This window comes from Canis lupus, chromosome 22 (genome assembly GCF_003254725.2).
Source record: "Canis lupus dingo isolate Sandy chromosome 22, ASM325472v2, whole genome shotgun sequence".
Lineage (NCBI taxonomy): Eukaryota > Metazoa > Chordata > Mammalia > Carnivora > Canidae > Canis > Canis lupus.
This window is the reverse complement of record NC_064264.1, coordinates 49,051,160-49,063,717: the sequence shown is the minus strand read 5'-3', so window position 1 is coordinate 49,063,717 and position 12,558 is coordinate 49,051,160. Positions and strand designations below refer to the sequence as shown.

The 12,558-nt window shown below is 37.7% G+C and overlaps 1 protein-coding gene and 1 long non-coding RNA gene across 39 annotated transcripts in view; one reads left to right on the top strand and one right to left on the bottom strand.

Annotated features, from left to right (window-relative positions):
* DOCK9 (dedicator of cytokinesis 9) overlaps positions 1-12,558 on the top strand; it is a 279,307-nt gene that overhangs the window by 252,620 nt on the left and 14,129 nt on the right. For 24 of the 38 annotated variants that reach the window (XM_049099431.1, XM_049099439.1, XM_049099452.1 and 21 more), the window contains 4 exons: positions 7,190-7,312; positions 8,033-8,146; positions 8,830-8,865; positions 9,728-9,874. In XM_049099431.1, coding sequence (XP_048955388.1) covers positions 7,190-7,312; positions 8,033-8,146; positions 8,830-8,865; positions 9,728-9,874 — 420 coding nt within the window. The remainder of the gene's footprint in view (positions 1-7,189; positions 7,313-8,032; positions 8,147-8,829; positions 8,866-9,727; positions 9,875-12,558) is intronic. The other 14 variants (XM_049099465.1, XM_049099457.1, XM_049099433.1 and 11 more) reach the window with 1 other exon arrangement.
* On the bottom strand, positions 327-9,729 carry LOC118351905 (uncharacterized). Its single transcript, XR_004808106.2, has 3 exons — positions 9,236-9,729; positions 8,296-8,473; positions 327-6,622 (listed from the first exon to the last, which is right to left on the bottom strand). It is a non-coding gene; the product is annotated as an uncharacterized LOC118351905 (long non-coding RNA).

The following is a 12,558-nucleotide window of genomic DNA, read 5'->3' as shown; positions in this document are numbered from 1 at the left end:
AAATTAATACATGGAATTTCTGCTGAGAATATTATTCATATATGCCCCAGTGTTTAGTTACTATGACATCATAATTCCTATGACTCTAATTTTGTGTTGACATATAGCCTCTCAAGCTGAACTATCTGAGAGTACTGGTTCTTTCTTTTTTTCTTTTACTGGTTATTTCTGTTCAAAGAATTATTACTTGATGTACCAACTCTAAATGTCTAGGTATATATAGATTGACATTAGGTTGGATAATTTACGTTACTAAATTACACTTTCATGTTTGGTGTTCCATACTCTACTTTTATGAGAGGGCTTATCTTTTCTTATAGAAGCTATTTTTAGTTTTGGGTTTGTTTTTTTTTTAAGATTTATTTATTTAGGGGGGGTGCAGAAGGAGAGAATCTCCAGCAGACTTCCTTGCTGAGCATGGAGCCTGCCACAGCCCATGAGATCATGACCTGAGCCGAAACCAAACACTTTAACTGACTGAGCCACCCAGGCACTCCTTAGTTTGTTTTTGAGTAAAGTCTATACAGGCATTGCTTTTTATAGTATGTATTATCACTTCTTTTTAATAATAACTGATACACTAATGAACTGATCTACCTCCTGAATAAGAAAAAAAGATAAAATAATGTCTAGTAGTATATAAAAGTTGGTGATGTGTTATTTCCTAATTCCTGATTACCATCAAATGCGATACTTACTTCAATTATTTACTAAGCTCTATTTGCTTTATCAAATGTTCCCATTTTCCAACCATTCTGGAGGAGAGTTTCCTGCTTGAAGTCCATCTTTCTGAACCCAATTTGACAGATTTTCCTTTTTTTTTTAAGATTTTATTTATTTATTCATGAGAGACACAGAGAGAGAGAGGCAGAGATACAGGCAGAGGGAGAAGCAGACTCTCTGCAAGGAGCCCGATGTGGGACTCCAGGATCACGCCTTGGGCTGAAGGTGGCGCTAAACCACTGAGCCACCTGGGCTGCCCTAGGGCCATTTAAAATATACCTGAAAGGCTGCTGTAAAGGTACCTTTTATGGATAGAAGATCATTTCAAAATCAAGTAATACCTTCCTTATAGAATCCTTAATCATTGTGATAGTTGACATATGCCTATATGTATTTTCATATCTCAAAATTATCTACATTTAATTAATCTATTTTTGACATAGAAAACTTTGAGTATAGCTATCTAGCCTATTTAAATCCTTTCCACACCGCCCCACCTAGCCTCATCTCTTGCCACTCCCTGGTTCGGATTTTGTACTCTGAATCACCCCTCAGACTACTTGTAAATTCCTCCCCCGTTGTGCTGCCCTCACTCCCATGTCTTTTGCCCATCGTGTTCCCTTCCCTGGAAGGTCTCCCCTCTCTTCCTTCCTACTGGCACCTTTCACCTTCACCTTACTAACTCCTGATCATTTTTAAGACTCAGTCACCACTTTCTGGAACTTCCTGTGTCTCTCCTCTCCCACATCACTGGATGGAGGCCATTCCTGTCTGCATCACTGATTGCCTGCATGTTTCTTTATCAGCACCTGCTAGCATTTTTTATAATCTCTTTATGGATCAGTCTTCGTACTGGACTCCTTGAGACCGAGAAGTGCTTCATTCACTGATGATTGGCCTCCCCAATAGTCACCCAGAGACACACTGACTACTGTTTAAAAACAAAAACAAAAAAACCCTCCTGCTCTCAATTCAGAGTGTCTACCTTTGTGACTTGAAGTTTGGGCACGTATTTGAAATTACTGTTTTCCTTATCCATGGTATCTTAACGTGTATTTCACATCTTCCATTTGGTGGTCATGAGTCTCTAGTACATCAGTCCTAGCTGCTCTGAAGGATAACCTCTGTGTGTCTTTGAAGGCCCCTCCTCAAAGCAAATTTCACTTATGTGCATACCCTAATAAACCATCCAAAATATACCTCCCACATTCATAGGAAAATCTATAGAACCATTTTTATAAATTATAGAAATTTCATTTTATTTATATAAATTTGCTTTATAACCCCAGTATCAAGCACAGTGCCTTGCATATAGTAGATGCTTGGTAAAACATGTAAATGAATAAAGGAAAGAATCAAGTTAACAATGTGGTAGTAACTGTGCCCAGTTATAACTTTTATAATTCTTTGAGAAGAATTTCAATTTTCTGTAAGATGACATCAAAACGACTCCAGATGCTTATTGTGTTATGACTGCTAGAACATGGAATTAAGAATCTGTAGGTCTCTTTGGTCCCATCCACAAACAGAATATCATCATTGTGTATTCACATGCATAGCGTGGATTATCCCATACTGATGGAACCAATTGTAGTTTCTTACAGAAAGTTTACATTTCTCTTTGAACAAAGCCCAGTATTGAGAAAAGCGCCCAAATGAGTAGTCTGTAAGTTAAACCTAGTTTTTAAATAAGTAAAGTTCCATTTGACTTGCATTATTGGAAGAACACTTTGGGCGTACGATATTCTCATCCCTGATGAGGAATTGAGGCTTCCAAAATCCTTCCACCTCTACCAGTAGTCCCTCAGCACCACTGAGAATGAAGATGCTCAAAAACTACCTAGTAGCAACGACTTTGACCTAAGGTGTGCAAGAAATGCAAGGCTTTGATAAAAGGACTGTTAACTTACTTCCCAACAGCAAAGGGTATGTATGAGTAATAGTTACATTACTAAGAAAAATGAAGACTAATTCATTCCTCCAAGTCCTCACTACCAAATATGTGTATGGCACTGTGGGATATTATGTAGTCCATTGATAATAAGATACCATTTTTAAACAATCAACTACAAAGTAGAAAGTGATAATTGAAAGAAGAGCAATCTGTTTAACTAGCCTGCAAATTTAACCACACAGCATTTATAGTTTTCAGAGCACTTTGATGGGCAAAATTTTATTTGATCCTCACAACCACCAAATTAAGGTTAGACCTTTATTATATCCCCAGTTTTACTAATATAGAAAGGTAAGTATATTGATACTGATGTTATACAAGTTTTATTTGTATGCTTTTTTCTAGCTTTTTATAATCAGAAGAGTGTGAGAGTAATCATAAACATTTGTCATGCTTAGCCTGGGGAGATTCTATCATTGGAAAAGATTTGAGACAAAACTAAGATGTACATTTTTATAATACAAATACTCAAGAGAAGAGATGGTATTAGAACCTTTTCTGATTTTTTCTTTGTCTATAGCTGTTATAGTAGTTACTATGTAAAGTTTAGTGTTTGCACTTAAAAGATGTGCAATAAAAGTATGAGACAATTGGTATCTTCTTTACAAGCATTGGCTCAGTTTAGTCACACTGATGATGGTTTTATGATTTGTATATTGTAAACATGACATAAGAGTTAAATGTCTTGCTTTAAAGATGGTTTTTAAAGTCAGACAGTATTTTCTGATAAATTTGATTCACAACTGCTTTAGAAATGTTTATCTTTGGGGCGCCTGGGTGGCTCAGTTGGTTTAGCATCTGACTTTTGATCTGAGCTCGTGTGTTGATCTCAGGGTCATGGGTTCAGGCCCCACAGTTGGGCTCCACACAGGGTGTGAAGCCTACTTTAAAAAAATGTTTATTTTCTTAGGATATATAAACTGTACACATTAGGCCTGTAGTGAAACAGTAGATTAGGAATGAAAAACCATAGGTCCTGCCCTTCATTTAAAATATGATAGAGAGGAGCACCTGGGTGACTGAGTCAATTGGGCATCTGTCTTTGGCTTGGGTCACGATCCCAGAATCCTGAGATGAAGCCTCACTTCAGGCTCCCTGCTCAGCAGGAAGTCTGTCTCTCTCTCCTTCTGCCCCTGCTCATGTGTTCTCTTACTCACTCTGTCTCTCAAATAAATAAACAAAATCTTTTTTAAAAAATAAGCTGTGATAGAGGATACAAATATGTTTAAAGACAAGTGGCATTTAAAGATAAATTTGCAGATCTAATCTAGTAAAATATAAAAGAAAAATAAATCATGACCATGTGGGGTTTACCCTGGGAATGCACTATTGGTTCAACATTGGAAAACCAATTAATGTAATTCACTGTATTAACAGAATAAATTTAAAAACCTATATGATCATTTCAACAGATGCAGAAAAATCATTTGAGAAAGATGAACATCCACTCGTGGTTTTAAAACAAAAAAACTAGGAAGAGAAAGGAACTTCCTCAACCCAAAAAAGATTATCTACAAAAAACCTGCAGCTAACATTATACTTAGTGGTGAAAGGCTAAGTGATTTTCCCTAAAACTGGAAAAAAAACAAGAATACCTGCTTTCACACTTCTATTCAATGTTCTGCTGGAGGTTCTAACCAGTACAATAGGCAAAAAAAAAAAAAAAAAAGAAAAGAAAAGAAAAGAAAAGAAAGAAAGAAAGAAAGAAAGAAAGAAAACTGCCTATACTCCCATGATATAGTTGTCTTTATGACAGAGAAAATCCCAAAGAATTTACAAAGTTTAGCAAGATCACAGGATATAAAAACTGATATACAAAAGTCAATCAACGTTTTTCACATTTAGAGATTCTTGTACTGTGGTTTCACCATATTAATGATTGTTTTATATAATTCTTACAAACAGGTATGCTGGTAGACTTTAAATATTATTCAATAAAGTACTTTCCTTGGAGAAAAATCATCAAGATTAAAAAACAGTACTATTTACAATAACATCAAAAACCTCACAAAAACTTAGATATAAATCTGCATGGGTTTCTATGCTAAAAATTACAAAACACTGATGAAAAAAATCAAAGACCTAAAGTCTTTGTGGAAGACTCAATATTGTTAAAATATCAATTCTCCCTAAACTGATTTACAGATGCAGAAGCAGTTCTGATCAAACTCCCATCTGGGGTTTTGGTAGCAATTGACAAAATGGATTTTAAAATTTATATGGAAAAGCAAAAAAACTAGACTAGCCAAAACAGTTTTGAAAAAGTTTAAAGAGTCACACTATCTGACTTTTAAGGTTATTGTAAAGCATTGGTTCTCAGTTGGGATGATTTTGCCCCCATCTTCCAGGGAACTTTTGGTAATATCTGGAAATTTTTTTTAGTGTCACAATTTGGAGGAAGGGGGAGGGAGAAGGTATTGCTACTGTCATCTAGTAGGTAGAGGCTAAGGATGTTGGTAAACATTCTGTAGTGCACAGGAAAGACCCCAGAACAAATTGTTGTGTGGCTCAAAATATCATTAGTGTCACTCTGGAGACACCATTCTATAAAGTTGGGGTGGTAATCCTCTATCAATGGAACAAAATAGAGAAGCCACACACATATGGTTCAAATGACTTTTTTGTCATTCAGGTAATATATTTTCTTTGCTTGAGTAGAGCACGTAGTATATTTGATACCTAGAGAAGATCATTTTATAAAATTCTTCTTGTTTTTTTCTTTTCTTTTTTTTTAAATTAAATTCAGTTAGTTAACATATACTATAATGAGTACAACCAGTACTCGTTATATCATGTGCCCTCCTTCATGTCCATCATCCAGTTACTGCATCCCCTCACCCCCATCGCCTCCAGCAATCTTCACTTTGTTTCCTATGATTGATTACAGGTTCAATTGATTTTTGACAAGAATTCAAAGGCAGTTCAGTGGAGAAATTATAGTCTTCATCAGTTGGTGTTGGAACAATTAGACATTCATGTAAAAAAATTAACCCATACTTTACACTATATTCAGAAATTACTCCATAGATCATAGACTTAAATGTAAAACTATAAAACTTCTGGAAGAAAACATAAGGAGAAAATATTTGTGGACTTGTGTTAAAGATTTTTTTCAATATGTAAAGTACAATCTAGGAAATAAAAACTTGATAAATTAAACTTCATCAGAAAAAAATAAATAAACTTCATCAGAATTTTAAAATTCTCTTCAAATGACACTGTTAAGAAAATCCAGACATAAACCACAGATTGGGAGAAAATTATAAACCACATGTCTGGTAAAGGACTTTTATGCAAAATATGTGAAAAATTCTCAAAACTCAGTAAACAACCCACTAGAAAAATGGCCAAAGATTTGAATAGACACTTCACCAAAGCTATACAGATGACAAAGAAGCACATGAAAATTTACTCAACGGCATTTAATGAAACCCCACTCAGATGGGCTTAAACAATAAAAGTTGAGTAAATTGGCTTCCATTAGAAAATTCCAGAAAGATTGAGAGCAATCAATATGAGTGTTTAACAGAGTTATCCATGATACAGTCGCTTTGGGAGGGAGGGGGAGCTCTCCATTCTGTTACTAAGCCATATGGACCCCTCGCTGGCCATGAGATAGATGTCAGCCCCAGTCAGGCTCTTGGCTGCCTGTCATGTCTGGGCCGGGGAGAACAGTTTGGTGCCAGCTTTGCAGTACAAGGTCCTAAAAGTTATCCTAATTGGCCCATTTAGGTCACATGTCCATGGATGATGAAACCATGACTGGCCAGGAAATAGAGTCATGCTGATTAGATCAGTAGGTAGAAGCTTCCAAGGAAAGGGGGAGAGGTTGTTGGTGAGGCAGGCGTTATGCCTACCACGTGCCAACACTAAATTGCTCTGAGATGGTTAACTTGGGTTGAAGTCACACTTAGTAACTTCATGTCTCAGCATTGTTATTGTTTCCTAGAAAGGAAAAAAAAATTTTTTTTAAGATTTCTTTTATTTCCTTTAGAGAGAAAGCAGGGAGGAGGGGCAGAGGGAGAGGGAGAGAGAAAGAATCTCAAGCAGATCCCCACCAAGCGCAGAGCCTGACAGAGGGCTTGATCCCACGACCCTGAGATCATGGTCCAAGCCAAAATCAAGATGCTCAACCAACTAAGACACTCAAGTGCCCCAGGGAAAAAAAAATCTAATTTATAAAAAGAAAACTAAACACAAATTGAGAGCCCGTGTGAAGCTATCAGTGTCAGTTTTTTCCCGTGGTATGTAACTATTACACAGTCATACAATGTGACCGTTCATTTCTGCTTGTAAATGGTTAAAAAATGGCTCATTAAAAAAACAGCATAGTGATGAGCTATTTATTACTAAGTAAATAATGTTTAGAAATAGTGTAGAATGGAAATTAGTGTTTAGAAATAATGTAGTTTGGAATCTTCTTACTAGGAACTGGTTAAGCATTCTGCAAAGAATTACAGTGTCATGTTTCCTGAAACTCTTTTCTGGCCGCTGGCCTTCTTTTTTGATCAGGATGTACTCATGGAGCTTCTAGAACAATGTGCAGATGGACTTTGGAAGGCTGAACGCTATGAGCTAATCGCTGACATCTATAAACTCATCATCCCCATTTACGAGAAACGGAGAGATTTTGAGGTAATCAGAGTGGTTTGTTTTTTTCCTGTTTGAGAGGACAGTGGGGTGACACATACACCCAAACCTTACATACAAAGAAAACAAGCAGGCCACGGTCAGAGATGACCTGTGGTCTCTGACCCTCCACGTGATGCTGGAGGTCACGATCCTCGAAGCCATTATACATGGCCCACATGGGCCCCACTTCCATATAGAACCCAAATCTAGAAAAACAAGGTTTGGTAATTTTGGCACTCCACTTTTGAAAGGTTACTAAGGACAGAGTTTTATAATTGCTGGGTACCTTCTTCCTTAGAGCTCTTCCTTGGTCCACCTGCGTGGGAAGCTATTTGCCCTGCCATCCTTCCTGGGCTGGGGAGCTTGTCCAGCTTCTAAAAGAAGCTTATCAAACAGAGTAGGAAAAGCAAAGACTTAAAAACGTCATCGTAGGACTTTACCATCTCCGACATTTCGTGTTAGCTTGAACACAGAAGTTGCTTATGGCAATGTGGAGATTTGATGGGTCCTCGGTATGCAAGATGGCTCATTTGGTAGAAATAGATTATAACTGAAAAATGGTCACTACCAGTTGTGCAGTCAAGACATTCTTGATTTTTTTTTCCATTTTTGTTTCTTTTACTCAAGTCTAAGAAATTTTTTACCTATGATTTCACTTAATTGTTTTTAAATGGATTCTACTAGTTGCAAATGGGAAGAAACGGGGTTTGTTCTGCTTTCCAGAGGTTAGCCCATCTGTATGACACCCTTCACCGGGCCTACAGCAAAGTGACCGAGGTCATGCACTCGGGCCGCAGGCTCTTGGGGACATACTTCCGAGTGGCCTTCTTCGGACAGGTGAGCCTCCTCTCTGTTCTGTAGGCCAATCTAAGCCCTCATTTTTTGTTTTTTGTTTTTGTTTTTATTCTATAAAGTTGTATTTTGTAAATTTTCTATTTTCTTAAATGCTAATTTGATGAATTTGTCATATTTAGTATGATTCTTACCTTCCTCTGCAGTAAACTTTCTGCTTTTTTTCTTTCTTCCTGTCTTTTCTTTATTACTTTCTTAAGGCAGCGGTAAGTTCTCCCTCCATAAGACATTTTTAGCACCACCTTTGGTACCTCAGTGTGGTTTGCAAGTTCCTTTTCCAGTCTGTATGTATATCTGTCCAGTCATTGCAAACTCCAAAAAAAAAAAAAATTAACATTTTATTTCATTTACAGAAATAAATCACCTGTTTTCCTTACACATCTATACTGCATGTTTTAAAACCAAAATTAAGATGTTCTGGTTTCCTTTGTTCCCTGTGCATCTCTCTCTTTTGTAGTATAATATCTCCACAAGTATATTTACCATTGTCATAGTTCAGAAAACCCTGTAGAACAGGGTTCATTTAAATTTAACTGAAGTTTAACCTCCAAGTCTCTAACATAATTAAATGATATTAAATTATAATCCATTTATTTAGGGTGTGTGGTTTTCTATGAGCATTATATAACCTTCAATTTATCCTGTTATTGTCTTTTATAACTTTATAGCAATACCAGTTTACAGACAGTGAAACAGATGTGGAGGTAATTATAGTAAATGCGTAAAAAGCAAGTAATGTAGTGAAATTACTGCATCTAAACTCCCTAGTTTGATGTGGGTGTTATTTGTCTCATGTTAGCCTGCATTTTTTTTAATATATTGTGGTGTTTTTTTTTTTGCACCATTTTCTCTTTTATTTAAGATCAGAAACTTTTTTTAAAATTTATTTCAAATATTAACCCCAATCTGAACTTTAAAATTTTCAACCTTTTTCACTTCCCATGCAATCCTAAGCCTTGGACAGACACGATTAGTGCTAAATCACATGCTAACTGGTGATAGTGAAAATATTTTCTGATATTATGCTCCAGCCCTTTCATATTTTTCTCATAAGTAAAGTAAAATAGAACTTACACGATAACTTGTGCCAAATCTGCTCTGGACTGGAATGTTTTTCTGTTTATGTCCTGAAGTCCTATATAAATGGGGGCGGCCAGTGAAGGGGAGTGTGTGTGCATTTCTGAGGCCTGCCTGGAGCAGGCTGCTGAATCATTTCTTACTGAGCTCTGCTTCTTGGGAATGTGAAACAGGCTTGAATCCCATCATTAGATCCCAAGAGAACAGTCTTGAGTTCCTGATCCTCCATTTCACTCAATACTTAATGACAGCATTCTTGAATGAGTTTGCAGTTTTGTGTGTTTTCCTTTATCTTTATACTCCAACTTCACATTATTATCATTTTCCTTCCTCTTTGGAAAGCCTGTTTAAGTAGGATTTTATTTTAGAATCATCCTCCCCTCTCCCTGCCTTTTTTTTTTTTTAACCCTTATAACATGAGAATCCTTTCTGGGTGGTAAACCTGGGGTTTATGGTTGGGAATAGCTCTAATTGTGCTTTATGTCACAGGGATTCTTTGAAGATGAAGATGGAAAAGAGTATATTTACAAAGAACCCAAACTCACGCCTCTGTCAGAAATTTCCCAGAGACTCCTTAAACTCTACTCTGATAAATTCGGTTCTGAAAATGTCAAAATGATACAGGATTCTGGCAAGGTATGACCATGTTTGGAAATATTTTGTAGCAATATAATACTGTACTGATTGCTTATGTATGATTGGTCATATATATTCATAAATGTGTATGGGGGACAAAACAGGAAAAATTAAGAATGATTGGCCTTGAATGGTATTTTTTTCTTCTTGACACCTTTCTCTGCTTTCTGATGTTCTACATTAAGTAAAGATTTCATAATTTTAAGAAGATATTCTTTTACAAAATAGCATCTGAGAAGATATACCATTTTCAGTAGGATGATGAACAGATAGGCAGACGGACAGGCCAAGGAAAGAGCTTAACTGGCCAGCACATTTGTGGGAATGAGACCTACTTTATATTTAGAGAGGCTGCCCTCTGCTGTATTGCTCTCATGAAGACCTTTTCTGAAACTACATGTGTCTCCTGTATATTTATGTGTCCCACTGTTCTCTGGATATCTCCAGGAAGTTGGGTATCCCTTTGCTTCCTGAAATTCAAGCTGAGATAGAGCTCCTGGTTTTTTGCATTAAAAATATCCCCCTGCTCTCTAAAAAGCCAAACAAATAAATAAAAAACAAAAAGCAGAATCATACCCATAAATACAGAGAACAAACTGATGTTTGCCAGAAGGGAAGGTGGGGGAGGGATGGACAAAATGGCTGTAGGGGAAGAGGAGATGCAGGCTTCCAGTTAAGAGGCACAGCATAAGGAATACAGTCAGTGATACTATAATAGTGTTGTATGGTACAGATGGTGTCGTATAGTGCAGATGGTGAGCACAGCATAATGTATAGAGATGCTGAATCACTATGTTGTACACCTGATATGAATATAATCTTGTCAGTTATACTTCAATTTAAAAATAATAAAAATTGGAGCGCCTGGGTAGCTCAGGAGCTTAGGTATCTGACTCTCGGTTTCGATTCAGGTCATGATCTCATGGGTCGTGGGATTGAGCCCCATGTGAGGCTTGGTGCGCAACAGGAAATCGGCTTGAAGATTTTCTCCCCCTGCTCACGCCCGCACACACATACTCTCTCTCTAAAATTAATAAGTAAATCTTTTTTAAAAAATAAAAAATAATGTAAATAAGTAAATATTAAATATTAAGCAAACAAAAATATTCAATATTAAGCAAACTAAAACCTGCTCAATTTCCAGCAATGATAAACTCTCCGGTCCTTCCAAGTTCACTGTTTTGGAGAATCCTTAGTTCATTTTGCATCCTGAGCCCTGCTTTGGAGTACCTAGACTCAGAAATCTGTTTCCCTGAGGTCCTTTTGTTCTTCAGGGAAGAGTCTTCCAGTTTTCTGCCCAAGTGGTAGAGAGAGGACAAGGAAGCAGGTAACTCTGGGTTCTGGATGCAGGACATGAGCAAAGGTTAAAGGTCCCACATTCGACCTGCAAGCTTCAACCTGCTTACCCTGTGTTCTGCTCTGTACCTTGCCCCTGCTTTCTGCTGAGACTGGTAAACCCACTTATGCATTTTCCAGACCAGTTTCTCCAAGAAGCAACCTCTTCTCTCTTACGAGGCAGGGAATAGGAACCTGGAGTTTTACCACCCCAAATAGACTTTGGCCACTTGCCCTGGTTTCCAGCTTCCACCTCTCCCGGTCACCCTAACCCTATTGCCAGTCCTCTGTGGACATGAGACCATTCAGACTGCTGTTACAGACACCCTACACAGTGCAGCTTCCACACGACAGAAACCTTTCAGTGTGGCAGTTGGGAAGTCCAAGATAAGGCACCAATAGATGCTGTGCCTGGTGAGGTCCTTCTTCCTGATTCACAGACCACCGTCTCCTCACAGTGTCCTAACATGGTGGAACAGGTGAGGGAGCTCTGTGGGGCCCCTATAATAAGGGCATGAACCCATTCATGGGGGCTCCACCCTCATGACCTAGTCACCTCCTGCCTCTCAAACCATCACATTGGAGATTAAGTTGGGGGCCAGGGGTTGCAGACATTCTGTCTGCAGTAACAGGCTTCTAAGAGGTGCTCTGACTCACTGGCTACCCCTCTCTGTGGGGACTGAGACTAGAACTTCTATCAACACTAAGTGCTGTTTTCCTCAGAACTTTCTTTTCACCTGCATGGGAAAACCATCTTTCTGCGAAGTTGGGTAGCACACCTCCATGGAAGCACCTTTCAGAAATTCAGTAAACGTTCTCACTCACTGCTGTCTTCTCTCCTCTTTGCTTGGTGCTCACAGGTTAATTCTGCACTGAATCTTAACAGAGTTGCACAAAGGAAAGGGGACAAACATGCATTGTTGGTCTGTTTTTAAGCAGAAACCTCAATACAACCTTATGAAGACCTACTTTTTTCTTAGATCAAATCACGTCTGATTTGCCTTCTCTCAAACTGTAACCTTTTTCTGGGTCAACTTGTGGCTTTAACCTTATAACCTCTTCTCTGGGCTCTCGTGCATTTTTCTTCCCCCAAATACTGGTCCTCTGCTCCTTCTGCTGATATGTACATACAACTTTGGAAATGAAAGACTAGGGAAATACCACTGAGAAGATAGGCAAGCATGTGTATTTGCACTGCTTTTAAATTGTTTCCACTAAGGAGAGTTATATTTCATAGGTTTGAGTACAGTTAACAGTGATTGGCCACATGGCTGTTTCTAATAGAAGTAATAACTCGTGAATTGTTGTGCTTTCTTAAATTCCAAAGTTTTAGGCATGTTTGCATCTAT